We start from the raw sequence: 19,503 nt of genomic DNA on the forward strand, positions 1-19,503 counted from the left end.
CCTCATCCGTCCCTGAGTTTTTGGCCGTTACAGTCCCCGGAGTGTCAATTTGACACTCCTGACTAAAACCAATATATCTCTCTTGTTTCCCAATTGATTGTTACAAAACTTATAGTTTTGGAAACCTCGTAAACATGCTTTGGAAAAAAATACTGTAGATCAGCTATGAATGCTCAAAAAATTTCACTTAGTGTCCAATAAAGCTGAAGTTGAAACTATACGTTGCACATACACCCATAGAAGAGGTTGCAAAAATCCAATGCCTTTTTAGCACATCTCTGTGCCGATAATGCGCTGAAATGTGCACTGTGCCGAAGATGATATGTTCGAAAAACCGTAACTGGCATAAGGACTCGGCTCCCAACTAAAATGATGCATGACCACTACATTCAAGCAAAACAAGAAAAACATTTTATGGGATTTCGTTCCTATTGGATAATTCATCCCAGAAACAAGAAAATAAAAATAAAAACCACAGGCGCCCGAAGGGAGAATCGAACTCAATTCACTAACCTAATGGTCTTGCCAGACCGACATCTTAACCAGTGTACTATTTGAGCTTCATGCAGGAAGAGGGATATTTGTCATAGGCATTCTGCCACCGATCAATCACAAAAGAAACGCACGACAGTGGCTTCACGGCGTTTGGCCTCCTTTCAAGGTATTCATTTGTCTTGCGATGGAAACGGGAAAGGGAACGGGAAAGGAGGAACGGGAAACCCATTGAATGAGAACTGTGCTTTGCTTACTGCCTGCTATTACATACACACGCTACATATACACAGCTGCTAAAGCCGGGCAGCTTGGCCGGTGCTTGTTTGCCGGTGAATTGAAGGAATATATTCTTGTTGCTTTTGCTACATACACACGCACAGCTTAGCCGTGGTTGTTTGCCGGCGAATTGAATTGAAGGAATGTTTTTTTTGTTGTTGCTTTTACTGCATACACACGCACAGCTCGGCCGTGGTTGTTTGCCGGTAGATTGAAGGGATTGAATTAGAAGGATGTTTTTGTTGTTGCTTTTGCTATTTTCACACGCACAGTGCTCGGTTCGCTGGCTGCCTGGTGTTGGCCGGTATTTATTTCCATCCTTCTTCGTCTTGTGATGCGATAGGGAGGGACGTGAAAGCGTTTTTATTTTGTTTCTTTCAGACATACGCAATTCGGTTAACTTGGGAGATTAATGCCGGTGGGAGCAAATCGAATCAGCACCGATCGCGTTATCTTCTTGTACCAATGATGCTATGTAATTGACTACACGCCATTGGCACAGAGGCTGAATTTTGGGTGTAGATTAGGATATTTTTATTTTTTTGTAAATTTCTCAAGATCATGACCATAAAAGTGTAAAAAGTGGTGTAAAACCGTACTTTTAATTCAGTGATCTGTCAAAACTGTTTAAGTCAAACCAGATAATTTTTGAAAAGAGAATTGAAAAGCTGACGTAATTTGGCACGTTTTTACATTTTTAGATTTTCAAAATACGAAACACAGAATTTTTGACAAATTTTTAAAGGTAGCTGTTTTTCGAACTTTTTGTCAAATAGCAATTTCTCAGATTGATTTGCACTTAAATTCAACTTTACACTAGATTTTGAGTATATTCTCAATATTCCCGCTACAAAGTTATATTCAACAGAAAGCCAATTACATACCGATTCTAGTGGTGTCATTACATAAGTGCTGCGATACGTTACAAAAATATGAAAAATAAAAATGTGAAATACTTTCTAAATAAGTTAGCGCAAACTACCGTTAGTAGCTGCTTGTTCGTTTACAAAAGTGGGTGGGACTGGGCGGAAAAAACGACCGAATCATTAAGTGGTTCGTACCAGTTGAATATTTTGGTGTTGAACGCTGCCTACACTCCTTTTTATCTGCGCCAAAAACGGTGAACCTGCCTAACTTTTTCTAATTTCGATATCGCCGGGTGAGCGAAAACAGCCAAAAAATAATAAACCATAAATTTTCTGGATTTTTTTAGTTTCATATTTATTATATTTTTGCAATGTATCGCAGCGTTTATCTAATTACACCACTAGAATTGGTATGAAATTGGCTTTCTGGTCAATATATTTTTTTGCGGAAATCTTGAGTTAATATACTCAAAATCCAGTGCAAATTTGAATTTAAATGCAAGTAAATCTGAGAAATAGCCAATTGTTAAAAAGTTCGAAAAACAGCTACTTTTGAAAATTCGTCAAAAATTCTGTGTTTCGTATTTTGACAAACCCCCTTAATCTGCGCCGCGCGTGAGGTGACGAATGTCGAGTCGAGTCGGAGTCACGTGAGTCTTGTCACCTTATTCCCGAAGCCGATGTGACAGAGGTTCATGCCCAGCTGACTACTAGATTAGGATAAAAACTCAAAAAGTTCATTCTAAAAGACGTTTATCACCTAGAGTGACTACTGGAATCGGGTGACTAGGGTGATTCGACTATCGTCATCTCACGCGCGGCGCAGAATAAGGGGTATATAAAAATGCAAAAATGTGCCCAATTAAGTCAACTTTCAAATTTCTTTTTTTTAATTTATCTGGTGTGACTTAAAAAAATTGAAGATTCATTGATTGAAAAGTACGGTTTTACACCACTTTTTCACATTTATTGTGGTCATGATCCTCAAAAATTCCCAAAAAATATATACCTACTTGTATGCAACGTTTAGCTTCTAACTTCAGCTTTTTTGGACACTAAGTGAAATTTTTTCGAGCACTCCATAGCTGATCTACAGTCTTTTTTCTAAAGCATGTTTTTTCGGATTTTGTTTAGACTTTGAATAACGGAAAACTGAAGTGTTTTAGGTGAATATTGTATGAGAAATATATTTTAGATACATTAATGTTTACTGTTTATTGTTAGGAGTACGTGAGCCTGTCAGTTATAAACTATAGTTCAGGTTAAGGATATGATTCCAGAACTATAAATTTTGCAAAACTCGGTTGAGAAACAAAAGAGACATAGCGGGTGTCAAATTGACACTCGAGGTCTGATTAGGGAAGCTTTTTTAGCTTTCAGGGTGCGTCCATAAAAAAGTAATATTAAAGATGTCAAGAATTCATTGAGGGTCCCCGAAGAATTTTTTTCATTTGGATGCACCCGAATATAGTTACAAGCCTCCGAACTTCCAATAGTGTCATATTGATACTCAAGAGCGAAGAAGGATTAAAAAAACGCTTTTGGCGTTCAAATTACAACTAAATAAGGAACAAAGTCACGTGGGAAGTATCCTGCGGCCACATTTATTGCTATACATATTCATTACTCGGTAATCGATAGCCTATCCTCATGATTGAAATTAAATTTTTTCAACCTGCTATCTGGAGGATGAAATACAAAGCACCCACTTGAAAAGTGATGACTTAATTAAAACCAGATCAGAAACCAGATTTGCGTGGAATCTGAAAATATCCTCGACGTCCAGTTTCACTTTACCGGAACGAATAGAATTATTGATGATCAAGGTTCGAGAGCCTACAACCGCCAAACTGCCAATAAATATTTATGAACTGCAACAAAAAGCGAACAATTACAGCTTTGCAAAGTCACTTGAGTTATTACGAAGGAGGAAAAAAAATCCTGCTTGAGTTGAGTGCACGTTTTCAGTGGTTTTTTTTTTACTTTTTTTTTTTGCTGTCCGGCCAACGACTTATCATGAGTATCGATAATTAACAAGGAATCTAAAGTTGTCTTTGAGTTTTGCCACACGGGAGTAATTTTCTGTTTTTTTTTTCTATCTTCCCCGTTCTGCAGACAAAAGGTTTACATTCACTTCCGCGGTTGGTTATTTTCACATCTGAGGACGCGCACTACTCCGTGAAAAAACTAGCCTCGTTTATGGGCATCGGTGCCGACAACGTGTACCCGATCCGGACGGACTCGATCGGCAAGATGAAGATGGATCATCTCGGTAAGAACTTGTCTCGAAACTAAATTCGTGCTTTTTTGTATAACTAGTAGGAAGTAAAGGGTAACGCTCTACTTGTTCATTGTTGTTGTCTGATACAGAGGCAGAAATTCTTCGGGCCAAGTCGGAGGGTGCGCTTCCATTCATGGTATCTGCTACTGCCGGAACAACGGTGATTGGTGCGTTTGACCCGCTGGAGGAAGTCGCCGATCTGTGCCAGAAACACAACCTGTGGATGCACGTGGACGCTGCGTGGGGAGGTGGCGCACTCATGTCCAAGAAGTATCGCAAATTGCTCAAAGGAATTGAAAGGTGAGTGGCATTACTGAGCGCCTTCTATTCTATCTATACACCCATAGAAGAGGTTGCAAAAATCCAATGCCTATTTAGCACATCTCTGTGCCGATAATGCGCTGAAATGTGCACTGTGCCGAAGATGATATGTTTGAAAAACCGTAACTGGCATAAGGACTCGGCTCCCAACTAAAATGATGCATGACCACTACATTCAAGCAAAACAAGAAAAACATTTTATGGGATTTCGTTCCTATTGGATAATTCATCCCAGAAACAAGAAAATAAAAGTATAAACCACAGCGCCCGTAGGGAGAATCGAACTCATATTACTAACCAAATGGTCTTGCCAGACCGACAACTTAACCAGTGTACTATTTGAGCTTCATGCAGGAAGAGGGATATTTGTCATAGGCATTCTGCCACCGATCAATCACAAAAGAAACGCACGACAGTGGCTTCCCGGCGTTTGGCCTCCTTTCAAGGTATTCATTTGTCTTGCGATGGAAACGGGAAAGGGAACGGGAGTGGAGGAAACGGGAAACCCATTGAATGAGAACTGTGCTTTGCTTATTGCCTGCTATTACATACACACGCTACATATACACAGCTGCTAAAGCCGGGCAGCTTGGCCGGTGCTTGTTTGCCGGTGAATTGAAGGAATATATTCTTGTTGCTTTGGCTACATACACACGCACAGCTTACCCGTGGTTGTTTGCCGGCGAATTGAATTGAAGGAATGTTTTTTTTTGTTGTTGCTTTTACTGCATACACACGCACAGCTCGGCCGTGGTTGTTTGCCGGTAGATTGAAGGGATTGAATTAGAAGGATGTTTTTGTTGTTGCTTTTGCTACATTCACACGCACAGTGCTCGGTTCGCTGGCTGCCTGGTGTTGGCCGGTATTTATTTCCATCCTTCTTCGTCTTGTGATGCGATAGGGAGGGACGTGAAAGCGTTTTTATTTTGTTTCTTTCAGACATACGCAATTCGGTTAACTTGGGAGATTAATGCCGGTGGGAGCAAATCGAATCAGCACCGATCGCGTTATCTTCTTGTACCAATGATGCTATGTAATTGACTACACGCCATTGGCACAGAGGCTGAATTTTGGGTGTATCTACGTACTAACATTGTCATCGGGTCTATTAAAATTAATGACTGTCTCTTTAAAATTGTAGCAATGAAATAAGGATTGACATTTCAGCGGCGTTCTAGAAAAAAAAATTAACTTTGAATATTGATTTAATACTGCGGAAACGTTCTGAATCGTAGGAAATGAAAAAAAAAGAATACAATGTATCAAAGCTCAATGAGATCAAGTGTACCTAATGCGTTTAAAACTCAAAGTTTATCAATTCGATTGCACCAAGAGATTTTAAATGCACAGATGACACTGCAACTGGGCGTATCTAGCATACCAAATTTGCATCATTTACGCTACATTCGGAACCATCAATTATTTTCACGGCTTCACTATGTATGTACTTATGATTGCAAGTTGCCTATGTTTATCGTTCATTCCTCTACCTCGGGAGTAATTAAAACTGCCAATGGCTGCCACAGAGCCATTGGCCGGTGTACCGGCGTTTTTTTCCTGCTACTATTCTACTCGAACTATCGTAGATGATCAACCGACAAGTGAGTAGGGGTTCAAACGTTAGTACTAACCCCGGCATCATTGGCACTTAGGCTAGATCCATTGAAGTCCAACTTCGGTGTGGCCTATTTCACACACCATTTTCAATGTCAATGGCAAGGGTTAGGTATAGTTGGAAGATTTACCACTCAAATGAGAGTGTACACTGTAGGTACATATGCAGCGCAAATATTGTCGGCAGTCAGTCGGATATCCTATCGCCCGGCTCATAGTGCGGAATTGAATTTTAAACGTTCATGACAAATTAAAGCGCGTTCGCTTTTTGTGGACACCTTTCCGCACGTTTGATCCATCATATAACCTGCACTGATCCAACTCGGCTAATTGGATTTGATGCATACATTAACAGCATAAAAACCTTCCTCCTTTCCAAATTTTTACGCCCTTAAAAATCAGTAGTTAAACTAGATTTCAAAATTCTGAAAAAGGGCTGGATGAAGCACTAAACGATACATATATACAAGCAATGATCCATTAGGTCAGGTCAGGAGAGGACAAAGCCTCTCAGTTGTTCAGTAGATAAACCATCATGTTTAGACAGCGGTGTGGTTCTGGAAATTTAGCTGAAGTCTGCAAATTTTGCCATACGAAATCTACCAACTTTCTTTATAAGAAAAAACCAAGCGCTCGAAAAAATTATTCTCTTCAAAAATATGAGGGGTAGTTTATTAAAACCTACACTTTATCCTGTTATGCCAAAACTTATATGTGGTTTTTTTTGTAAAAATCACTGGAAAAATGTACGAAATGTAACATATTTAAAGTTGATTTCGTATGGGAGCCCTCTTCACTTATACGTGGACGAGGTTTGACAGAAGTTTCGGGTGTCAAATCTGCAAGTGGAAAAAATCGGGGCATTTGACTTTAAAATTGTCGACCAAAAATTGGGGCAATATCTGGCAAACTTGTTCAGAACCCAGGCATTACTCATCAAAAATCAAGCAAAAAAATGTTTCATCAACATTTATCAGCAGATTTCAAATCGTATATTAGGCTCCAAATAAAACTTTCATGATTTTTTTTTATAATACTTGCTCTTAAAATTGCGTTACGGATGCAAAAAATATTTTTTTTGTTCAAAACAATTTGTTTTTTTTTGTTTGATTTGGAAAATAAAGTAAAAAAAATCCGGGAAAGATCCGGGCAACCGGGCCGGACCACACTTTTCAAAATTTTGCATTGAACATCCGGGCAAACCCGGATGAAACCGCGCTATCTGGCAAGCTCAAGATAAACAAGGTTATCGATAATCGCATTGTGAAAGGATACTTAGGAAGTTAAAAAATCATCAATTTGGTAAAAGTTTCTTATTTTTCTATTTATTCATGTAATGTATCGTCAGAGAGGTAATTCAATTAAATATATTGAAGGATCAGTTTTTTGTAATGAAAACACCTAAAAAATTAAAAAAAAAAAAATTTCAATGAAAAAGTTTAAATTTCTTAAATCTTCCACATAAACACCAAAACATAGCGAGACACATTTTATAAGGATTGCATAGAGACACCCTAGCGTTCTTTAGTAGTACACCCTAACATGACGGTAAATTATGGAATAAAATTCCATCTGTCGTAAATATTCAGAAAGAATGACCCTTGTACGTTAAATAAAAAAAAATGGTTTTTATTTTTAATAGATTTCAATGACACATCTTACCTATTGGTAAAGTCTGCTTCATTTAATATTGGAACACAAACAATTGCGTGTAGTTCAGTCATTTATTAACGAATTCAAAATTTGTTTTTCTTACAAATGTAGCATTTTCTTTACTCTTTCATAAAAAAAAATTAAAAAAATTATTCATTGCTGTTTCGAAGAAATTCTCGTACTTTTCCCGTAAGACGGCACATTAGGCGGCGCACACCCTTTTCGTCCACCGTTTTGGCGATTTGATTCCACCAGTTCTTCATTTGAGTCATGTTCCTAACAAGTTTTCCCTTTGCCTTAAGCCTCCGCTTCGTGATTGCCCAGTATTTCTCTATCGGCCGGAACTGGGGGCAGTTTGGGGGGTTGAGGTCCTTCGGTATTACGCTGACCCCGTTCGTTGCGTACCATTCCATAACCGTTTTGCTGTAATGGCAGCTTGCGAGGTCCGGCCAAAACATTACTGGACGGTCGTGGGCACGAATAAACGGCAGAATCCGTTTCTGTAGGCTCTCTTTTTTGTAGACTTCTGATGTCATTGTCTTGTCAGTGAGAAAGACTTTGATTTTCTGTCCACAACTGCATATCCCCTGCCAAATCATGTACTTGCGGGCGAATTTATCCGCAAACACGAACTTAAATTTTGCAGGTACATCCCCCCGAGCCGTCGCCAAATAAAATTTTTGACCTGGGATTTGCCCAAAGTCCGCCTTCACGTAGGTCTCATCGTCCATCAGAATACATCCGTCGAACTTGGTCAGCACTTGGTCGTACAGCTTTCGAGCACGGATTCTGGCCACATTGTTCTGCTTCAGCGTCCGATTTGGCTGTTCGGAATGACCTTATTCCTTCCCGGAGACGAATTCGTCGCACCGTACTGTGAGCGGCCTGGAACTTATTGGCCAAATCGCGGTCTGAAAGATTGGGATTCCTCTTGACGGCCTTGATGACTTTCCCACGCAGTTTCCGGTCGACAGTTCCACTCCGACGCTTCGAATGCGGCTTCCGAGCCGTCGTCAATGTTTCCTTGTACTGCTTGATAACACGCCATACGGTATTTCTGGGCATTTTAAGCTGTTTAGCTAGCTTCGATGCCGACAACAATGGATTTTCAAGAAAACTGTGCACAATTTGATCTCTCCGTTCGGCTTCCATGGCGGTTGTTTACAAAATGCTATCGTTTCACGTTTGGTGTTATGGTGACATAAATACATGGTGAAAGGTAATGAATTTCCCGACACGTGGGTGAAAAAAGTTTCCAAATCCGTCCACTAGGAGCGCCACAATGAGCAAAAGAATTTGTTCCAATATTAAATGAAGCAGACTTTAGATATCAGAATTTGAGCCTTTAACCTACCGTAGATTATGGGTTTTTAATCTCATACACCAGGCAATCTGAACGTATGCGGTTTTCTACCGATTGCATTCAGAAACACATCATAGCAAGCAGCGCCTCAATGACCGACGAAATTTTATCCCTTTTATCTTGCCTTTCTTTGGCATTCTTGCAATGTTTTTCTGCTCATTACTCATCACGCGAAAACCAATCAATTGGATATAATTAATTGGTACTAGCTGATTTTACCCGGCTTTGCTCGGGTTCGCATAAAATATAAATCAAAATGAGTGGACTTTTCGAAATTTTGGAAGCTTTGTATTCATTATTAGATATATGAAATTTTGCCAATTTTAGATCATGTTAGCATTGTAAGTTTTGTTAGTATTTTTTAGGTTTTGATAGAGGTTATTTATTGTTTTTTTCGTGTTCATAATTTTGAAAAACTTATAGTTATGAGGTTTGTGTTTAAAGAAATTTAAAACTATTTTCTTATCATAACGAACATTTTTTTTCAACCAACATTTCTAAGGAAGCTTGAATAGCATATACCCGATATATTTAGCTGATAAAACTGTTTTTTTTTTAACTTTCGCATCCCCCATTTAATAAAAATCTCTTTCGGAGATCATTCCACTTTTCGATTTGGATGATCTTCCTGTACAAAGGTATATTCAAGTTTTTTTTTCTTAGACATTTTCAAAAAAGACTTTCGAATTTTGTTGAACCATGTTTGCGTGTTTCAATTGTATGTGGACTTTTTAAAATCACACTGCTTTATGAGTACTTGTTCTTATATGTTGAAAGTGCCACTTATAGTTTTTTGAAGTTATCGAAAACAAACTATCTCTGAACCGAAGTTACCATTATAATGTTATGAAATAGATTTAATTAGAGTTATATTTAAATGTTTCCATTATTGGACACAATCATCCCATTAATTGTTGTGAAAAGTGAACAATGCTGTCAATTCACATTGATGACCAAAAATGACTCAAAAGTCTGAAATTGGCCCATGAAATCAAATTGTATAAAACTCAAAACCTTAGATTCAATTTCGTAATCGATTTTCTAAACCCCCGTTCGAATTCCTCGAAGGCAATTTGATAGGCTGAAGGCAGAATCTAATAAATTTTTCTTTTTCTATGAAAAATCCCCGAAATATGAAAATGGTTGGCTCTAAAAACTGGAATTTATGAAAATCGGTTCATAAGTTTTTCAACACTCAGTCCAAATAGTTGTTCAGCTGAAAAAGTCAATTCATTGTTCACTGTTCAGTTCACTGTATGTTTTTGTAGACCTTCAAAGCCCCCCAGCGGCAATAGGGAGCACTGTGAAATGCACTACAATTCTTATCAATATATTACTAACAGGCTAGTTGATTTTACCCGGCCTTGCTCGGGTCTAGTTTAAATATCAATAAATATGAATCATTTGAATTCTGGAAATTTCGGAAGCTTTGTATTCATCTTTATTTAAAATTTTGCCCTAATTTAGCCACGTAATTATTATTATTTATTTTATTAGAGACCTTTTACCATGAATATGGCATCCGTGTTCGAAAATACTTAAAAATAGCTTGACCTTATTCAAATTTTTGATTAATCACATAATCGCTGTTTCTTTCGTTAGTTTTTTTAGTTCTGATTGGGCAAAGTTTTTTTATATTATTCAAAAACTAAGCTCCTAATAGAAATTTAGAATAATTTCTTTCTAATGCTTATTCAACCTATCACGAAAAAAATTTAAAACCAAAATGTTTTAGGAAGCTTGAATTTATTGAACCTCATTTTATTTTATCTTAAAATGATAACAATGTTTTTTTTTTATTATCTTTTCCCTATGCTGTATCTAATGAAAATCCAGTATCTTAAGCTTGTAAACATATGCGAACGACCTCTATTGAAGATTATCCCACATTTCGAGATAGATAATCTGCCTGTAGAAAGATATATTCAAGTTTTTATTTACTTAGAAATTCCTAAACAGACTTAAGCTGAAACTTTGTTGAAAACTTAAAATTTTATGTGCTTTTTTCACTGATTAATTTCACACTGTTTTATGATTAGTTTATTTACATGTTGAAAGTTCCACTAAAAGTTTTTCGCAGTTATCAAAACACACATCATCTCGGAACCAAAATCGCCCATTTTATAATGTTATGGAAAAGATGTTATTTAAGTTATATTTAATTTTTTTTATTATTTGACACAACTGTTCCGTAAATTATCATGAGTGATCAATGTAAAAATCGTTAGAAATCTTATTTTTTAATTCGCAGTACTAAACGGTTTAATTTTTCTAATAATTGGATGGTAGAACTTACCGCATTGATAATCAACAATAACTCGAAAGTTATAAATTGGGCTATGAAATTTAATTGTACAAACCTAAAATGCCAGATTCATTTCATTTGATGGATTTGGTTTTAACTTTTTCCAAAAAATGCACGTTTAATTGTCAAGCCTCTTGTTAACATTCCTACCCCACTATGGAAGCGTTGAAATTGCAGCCTTCAGCTTAAAACTCTGAATTTAATTGATTTTTCTTTATCTCTAAGGAATCAAAATAAATATGAAAGTGGTTGGTTCCTAAAAGCTGGAACATAAGTTTTCAGCAAACAGTCCAAATAGTTATTCAGCTGAAGAAGTCAATTCATTACGAAGATTAATCATTGCATCCACACCTTACACGCTGTATATTCCTGTAGATCTTCAACGCCCCCAGGGACCACATTGAAAACCACTACTGTTTTAATAAATTTACTCCGAACAGACAATTAGAAGTATTTTTTTTTCTCCCAAAAGTAGACTTGCTCTTTCATCCAAGAACCACGTGCTTGTAACCTGTGCTACAAACAGTAGAAGAAATGAAAAAGCCCGCCAAAATTTTGTTATCAAATTTTTAATCATCATGCAGGCTTTGATTTGCTTTCCAGTACACGTGAACTTTGGATGGTCGTTTCTAATGCCCAGCCCATGGTGATGGTGAAAACAACCCCGCCAAAGGAAACGAAAATCGGCTGGCAAAATGGGTGCCATGACTTTTGGATCGTGGGGAAAAAAACGAAAGTTGTATGGGAGGGTCCCTTTTCTTAGGTGGGAGGGGCTCAAAACTATTACTAAAACCTTACCATGGTCCAAACACATAGCTGTGCCAAATTTCAGGCTAATCCGATAAGCGGTGTGGATTTGTATAAGGTGCATACAAACAAACAAACATATATAGTCCAACTCATCTTTATATATTAGAAGATAGAAGATAGTGAATTGATTCTTAAATCAGAACCGAATACACACTTTTGGAAACCATTTAACACGAAAACCATTTTACTGACGGGGAATCGAATCTCAGCTATTCCGCTCTACCCAATATTCTCTTCCGTTTATACGTGGTTGATACTTAACACAATTTTGCAATGCTTGCGGGAGTGAAAATATTTTACTTGAAAAAAATATTCGAAGTGGCCTTTTTATCAATAATTAACTATCACTATTAGCATTATAAGCTTTAAAGGCAGCACAAAGTAGAGTCTACGGGAATGCTCCGATGGTGAAAAACAACAGCAGAACTTGAGTACAAACGTTGCAAATTATGCCATTCGCACTTGTGAAACTATTGAACCACTTATTTTTCCTCTCCGTAGCTGGGTTTTGAGCCCACCTAAACTAGATTCATCAAGAGAAGAGTTAAGCTACTAAAATGAACTTTTAAAATGTTTTTCTGTACTTTCACATAAAAAATTATGATTTTCCAAAAATTTTGCAAACGTGACGAAAAAAACGCGTGCAATCCGAACTCAGTCAACGCCTCCTTTTCTGTCCACGTGGACAGATTTGAAATTGTTTTTTTTCTTAATCTAATTTGACGGTTAGAAAACACTATTTTTTGCCTTTTTGTTATTGAAATGGCTGATTTTGAAAAAAAAAAACGAATAAACATTTCCTTATTTACACTGCTGGATTTAGAATTAAAATTTTTTGCAACTGCAACCCATAGATGGAGGTTGACTCAAACATTCAGTCAGCGAAACTTTTTCGTAGAGAATTGAGTCGAACTCCACAGTTGGTTGAATTTGTGAATTTTTTTCGCATGTTTTTCAACATTAATTTTCATCTTATCTAGTCCTAGTATTTCAACTTACACAGTTGGATTCAATTCTCTTCAATTTTTTTTTCTTTTTAACGATTGGGAAGCACGTGCTTTACCAATCCATCGGGTTGGATGCATGGGTGAACGTAATTGCGCCTCTCGCTATTACTTCTCCTAGCCATTCAATTGATGCGGGACAAAGGGTCTAGAACGCACCTTTGAAGCTTTCCGTAAAAATATGCTTTTGGCTCTATTTCAACACCTATAAATTTTCTTCTAATAAGCATCTGCTTTATCTATCCGTAATTTCTTTCCTATCCGTAATTCTTCTTTCAAGAATTTTCCATCATAACATTCACCGTAATGCCATTAAACTAGCATATCATAATTTTTTTTATGAAAATTCACAAAAAAAATATATTTGTTGCTCTGGATCAGGATGAAATGAATCCTTCCCTAATTTACAGAAATTTTGGTTTAGGGTGGGAGGTATAAAAATCTATGAATTAAAAATTATATTTTAATTTTTGAAAAGCCTAATGTGCCAGACTCTAGTTCTACGATTATCATATCTCGCTTAGTTTAGAACTGAATTAGGACCTGTTTGGGAATTGTTTAAAGCATTGATAATATTGTAAAAAATAAATACCTATTAAATTTACCATCTGAAACATCTTGTTTTCAAAATATATCTAAAATAAGTGGAAAAATTTAGTTAAATCGGAAATTCTATCCTTAGAGTATGAATATGTTAAAAAAGATGTATTGTAGTATGGCTTATTTCGTATAAACGATTCAAAATAGCCACAAATAAATAAATTCAAGTCACAAAGAAGGTACATTTTGAGTCTTATGTGCAATCATGTGTTTTATTTATTTCATAAACCTCTTTTGAATATATTTTAATAACTTTGGAAAACTCAATCCGTAAATTCAGTAAAAAAAACAGTTTTAATTCATCATGTGAATTTACGTCAGAAATTATGTTATGTGTTTCTTGTGGATTTCAACTATACAAGCTTAATGATACCAACATTTCCACTGCTTTCTTATTTATACTTTATCTGAATTTTTTCCTCAAATCTTCTTTAGAAAGTTCACTTAAGTTTCAAAATGTTAAATTCTAACATAAATTCAAGTAGGTATTCAATGATAAGGCCCAAAACTCAACGTAACTATGATACGGATTTATTGAAAGTTAGCGTGTTCTGAAGCGTGTTTTATTATCAAAAGATTCAACGATCCAAGAAATCTGGTCCTAAAATTTTATTTAACAAAATATGAAACTGAATCATCATAAATACGTCATACTCAAAAGTTGGTTTGGCTTTTTCAATTTTCTCTAAAGTAAACAACGAATCTCTGACTTGAGTTCATATGCAGATATCGACATGATCGGAGTTCCAATTTTTAATGCTAATAATTATTTGTTAATGGTTGATTATCTGAATTTTCGCTAAGATATTCCGCTAAGATACGCTCAGAAAAATTTATGGAAAGCTTAAGTTAAAGTCAAAATTCTTAGAACATCGGTTAAGTGTTAAATTCACATTTTTCAGTTATTCTGGAGCATTTCAAGGAACTGAAATATATGCACTGAGTCGCTGAGCCAAAAATTCTCGATTTCTTGGAGGAAATTCCGACTTTTTCCCGATGGATTTTAAATCCAGACTTTGTCCTGAATTTCCCGAATGAGTGGTCACTAGACAGCTGCAAGCTTTGTAGGAAAATTTCAAATTATTAAATTTCTACACCTTCCGTAACTTTTTTTGTTGTTTTTGCTGCCAGAAATAGCAATAAAATTTTTGGAAGCGAACCATGCAGCCCTGAATTAGCGCAACGAGTTTTATTTTTGTATGGGAAAACAAAATTTTTCATCAAAAATCGCCAGAGATGTACTGAAAGTCCAAAAAAATATAACTTTTAATGAAAAATATTCCTTAATTATTGCAGTACAGTTCATGTGAACTAAGCTCAAACCTAACCTCTATCCCAGGGAAGATATTCGATGTTATAAAAACGTTTTTTTTTCAAAAATTTAATTTTTTATTTTTAGCGTTTTCGACTGCTTATTTGAAAACTGTGTAACCGTACGATGAGAATAAAAATCTCATCAAGGAACTTATTGATTTATATATCCTTTGCTAAAAGCAACGTCTGCCATTTTTAAATTAATTCAGATTTATAATTTTGGAATGGTTATAACTTTTTTCATTAAATATTTAGCTGTTTGTCATGTTAGCAAAAAATGAACCTTAAGAATAGCCAAAACCAAAAGTTAAAGACCAACTTTATTTCAAGCTTATTTGAATTTTCTGGATGATTTAATGAGCAAAAATTTTTTCTTCCATGCAAATTTCCATACAAAATTGAAACGCGTTGCGCTAGCTCAGGAATCAACCAAATCATCTAAAATTTTACACTGTTACTTGGTGACCCAAAAGGCATCGAAAAAACATATGGGAGCAAAAAGTCATTTTTTGCAGCAGTTCAGTGGCCACCCCGCACATAAGGTACACCCGGCAAGTGCAAACAAAACCGTTTTTCACCATAGGCAAAAATGTTAAGAACATTTTTTAACTGAAAATATTCATTTAGACTCAATAAACAATTTATAAGATTATTTTAATTATTTTTTGAATTGGGAGAAATTGGGCTTTGTTTGCACTTGCCCCGGTGTGCCTCATTAAAAAGATATAAAGAGAGAAAATAAAGGAAATAATTACAAAAAACTGGTCCAAATTTTTGCGGACGAAAAAAAAATTTGACAAAATTATTATAAAACAAGGATTTTTAAGTTAATGGTAACAGAACAGCACAGACTGAATATGAAGCCAAGACATGTTTGCCTGATAGAATTAATAAATTCCATCATAAAAGGACACAGATGTGTCATACAAAGTTTTCCAAAAGTAAATTTGATTGTATTTCTATTTATCGTATTTCAGATCGGACTCAGTTACCTGGAATCCACATAAGCTGCTCGCCGCCCCACAGCAGTGTTCCACCTTCCTGACACGACACGAGAACGTTCTGACCGAGTGCCATTCGACAAACGCCACCTATCTGTTCCAGAAGGACAAATTCTACGACACCCAGTACGACACTGGTGATAAGCACATCCAGTGTGGCCGCAGGGCCGATGTGCTCAAGTTCTGGTTCATGTGGCGTGCCAAGGGAACTTCCGGCCTGGAACAGCACATTGATAAGGTGTTCGAGAATGCCGAATACTTTACCGATACCATCAAGGCCCGCAACGGATTCGAAATGGTGATCGAGAATCCCGAGTGCACGAACGTGTGTTTCTGGTACGTTCCTCCAAGCCTGCGGGACACCCCACGGGACTCGGTTGAATTTGCCGATAAACTGCACAAGGTTGCCCCCAAAGTGAAGGAACGCATGATGCGCGAGGGTTCCATGATGATTACCTATCAACCGATCCACGATAAGCCCAACTTTTTCCGATTGGTTCTGCAAAACTCTTCGCTGGATAAGTCCGATATGAACTACATTATAGACGAAATCGAACGGCTCGCTGCGGATTTGTAAATTCCGTTAGAGAGAGAGAGGAAGACGTTTCGTTTTTATCGTTAGTTTTAAAGATGATTGTTAAATGTTGCATATATGGTTTGTAATCAAACGATAAGAGAATGTATTTATTGAACGCATTGACCTAGCTGTGAAACAATAAGAGTAGGTTAATCGATAAGTATATTTAAAAAACTTATTTTCAAGATACAGAGAGGAAGTTAATTGAAAAATGAATATATTTAAGGAAATTCGCTATGTACAAAAGCAGATGCACAATAAAAGAAATTAAAAGCAACTTTATATTAAGTAATTCGAAATCCCTCACAAATACGTTTCAAAAAATTGGGGGCTTGTGATATAGCTCAGTTGGCAAGTCACTTGCCTCCTGAGTCGATGTCCGTGAGTTCGAGCCCAGCCCATCGAACACAGTTGTACCGGATAAGTTTTTCAATATGTGTCCGCCAACTGCAACGTTGATAAAGTCGCGAATTCCATAAAGATGGTATTGCGGTTACTGGGAAAATTTCTAATCGCGCGACGGTAGCCTTCCGTGCGGTAGGCTAGCCGGAGCAGTAAACACAGTTAAAAAAATCACTCTTAAGGCAGAAACACAATACAGCGTCGGTCGTCGCGTCACGTCAGCGGTCAACGCTGTCGATAAGTACTAAAACGCGGACGCGACGCACCCGACGATTTTTGCATCACAATTCAGCGTCAAGAGACATCTTAGATGTCTCTTGACGCTGAATTGTGATGCAAAAATCGTCGGGTGCGTCGCGTCCGCGTTTTAGTACTTATCGACAGCGTTGACCGCTGACGTGACGCGACGACCGACGCTGTATTGTGTTTCTGCCTTTACTCACTAATTTCATTGAAAAGTTAAGAAGTAAATTCTTGAATCAATCTTCAAATCATTATTTTGCAAGAGAGGACAAAACATGAAGTCATCGGAATGAAATATTATTATTCTTAGTATTAATTGAGATTGAATTAATTACGAGCGTTAAAATCCCAGACAAAACAAAAAACAATCTACATTATTGAAAACACATTTTTCCATAGCCTGAGAATTAACTCATTTGGCATGACGAAGATTTTGGATGCGATAAATGCGTCTTTGATACTTTATATGCTGGTCGAATTCAATTATGTTGTCGTTAAAATGTAACAAATCGTATATGAGAAGTTAAAAAAAGGGGTTGTGTACGGTGAATAGTCTATTATAGGAAATAATACCATTCGCATCGCAAAAAATTGAACTGCGCACTCATAATTGCGAAATTTGTGCGATCTGTCAAATCAGTATAAAATCTGACAATTTTCTACACGCCAACCGCTTTTCAGTTAAACTTTATACGGATAACTCCGACTGCAAAACATAGCACGAAATCCAACATTCAATGAATGATCGCTACCGTGTCGTCGAACTCTAAACTTATTTAAACAACTACAGATTTTCATTTTTTTTTCATGAATTTGTCCGCTGGTTGACCCCATCGCAAACAGGTTTTTTATTATTCATTTTTCCGTGATTTTGACCGCTGATTGACCATCCTCAAGGCAAACACAATTTTTTGTTTTATAAACAATAGATAATCCGATAATAATATTTGGTATACATGTTTGTTTGACAACTTTTTATTAAATCATCTTTCAATGTTTTCCGCTTGTTCATCCGATTTAATTTCTGTCGATAAATAATCCTTATGTAGAATAATGCTCATTTTTTTCTTGAATACTGTAATTTTTTTTTACTGTGGTACCCTACGGGAGCCCAAATCAGCTATCGCAGAAATAGAAAAAAAGAGTGGATCAGCAATAAATATAACGACTATAAGCGAAACAAAAAAAAAAGTTTCTAAAACCAGGTGTTCCACAAGGTTTCATACTTGGACCTCTAGTGCGCTATGAAATGAATAACGAAATGTTATAGAACATGTGCGATTTATCTCGGATAAGGAAGTACGAACGTTGATAGAAAGGTGGCCAACAAAACTCTGCTAACTAAATTCGCTGAACGAAACTTACGAATTTATTGCTATATGGAGCAGCTGCATCGTTCCCAAGAAATACGAAAGTTCTATGGGGCCGTTCAAATATTACGTAACGTAATTTTCGAGCATTTTCAACCCCCCCTCCCCCCCTACGTAACACATTCGTCCCAGAATTTCTAAGCAGAAGCCTCGAAGCGTAACAAACTGCTATAAACCCCCCCCCCCTAAAAGCATTACGTAATATTTGAATGGTCCCTATCAGAAACTCAAAGCATGATGGTTGTCTCCAGAAAAATTCAAACGATGGTGACCACTTACAAGCCTGAAAGCATCCCGCAAAGGCTTCGCGCCGTAAGCCGAAGTGTGGTGGGATAAAGACGGGAGCATCCTGAAGGACAATCGTGAGATGATCAAAAGGTGGAAGCAGCACTTCAATGAACACCTGAACGGCGCGCGCACATGCAGGAGATCAAGACGGTGAGGGAAGGTACATCGCCGGCGTAACCAACGACGTAGAGGAGACACTCCCAACGATGACTGTAGTTAAGGAAGCCATTCGCCAGCTGAATAGCTACAAGTCGGCTGGAGAGGATGGCATCGCAGCTGAACTCACCAAAATGGGCCCGGACATGTTGGCCGATTGCCTACACCGGTTGATGGTCCAGATCTGGGACACAGAAGGGCGACAAATTGGACTGTGAGAACTACCAAGCGATCACTGACTGTCCTCAATGCCGCCTACAAAGTGTTGTCCCGAATCCTACTCCGCCGTCTAACGCCACAAGCGAACAGATTCGTGGGAAGTCATCAGGCCGGCTTCATGGAGGGACGGTCGACGACGGACCAGATCTTCACATTACGAAAAATCCTCCGAAAATGTCGTGAACATCAAGTCCCTACCGTCCCGACTATGACGAGCTATGGAAAATCATGGACGAAAACGGCTTTTCCGGGAAGCTGAACAGACTGATCAAGGCGACGATGGATAGAACGCAATACTGTGTGCAGATTTCGGGTGAATTGTCGAGTTCTTTCGAATCGCGCAGG

General features: G+C 37.3%; 1 protein-coding gene across 1 annotated transcript in view; it reads left to right on the forward strand.

The window, feature by feature from the left end:
* The window catches only part of LOC129743144 (cysteine sulfinic acid decarboxylase), a 134,802-nt gene extending 118,045 nt beyond the window's left edge, over positions 1–16,757 (forward strand). The window contains exons 2-4 of the mRNA XM_055735113.1: positions 3,753–3,909; positions 4,008–4,218; positions 15,880–16,757. Coding sequence (XP_055591088.1) covers positions 3,753–3,909; positions 4,008–4,218; positions 15,880–16,480 — 969 coding nt within the window. The 3' untranslated portion in view covers positions 16,481–16,757. The remainder of the gene's footprint in view (positions 1–3,752; positions 3,910–4,007; positions 4,219–15,879) is intronic.
* Positions 16,758–19,503: the final 2,746 nt, after the last annotated feature.

The sequence above is a fragment of the Uranotaenia lowii genome, chromosome 2, assembly GCF_029784155.1.
Source record: "Uranotaenia lowii strain MFRU-FL chromosome 2, ASM2978415v1, whole genome shotgun sequence".
Taxonomy (NCBI): Eukaryota; Metazoa; Arthropoda; class Insecta; order Diptera; family Culicidae; genus Uranotaenia; species Uranotaenia lowii.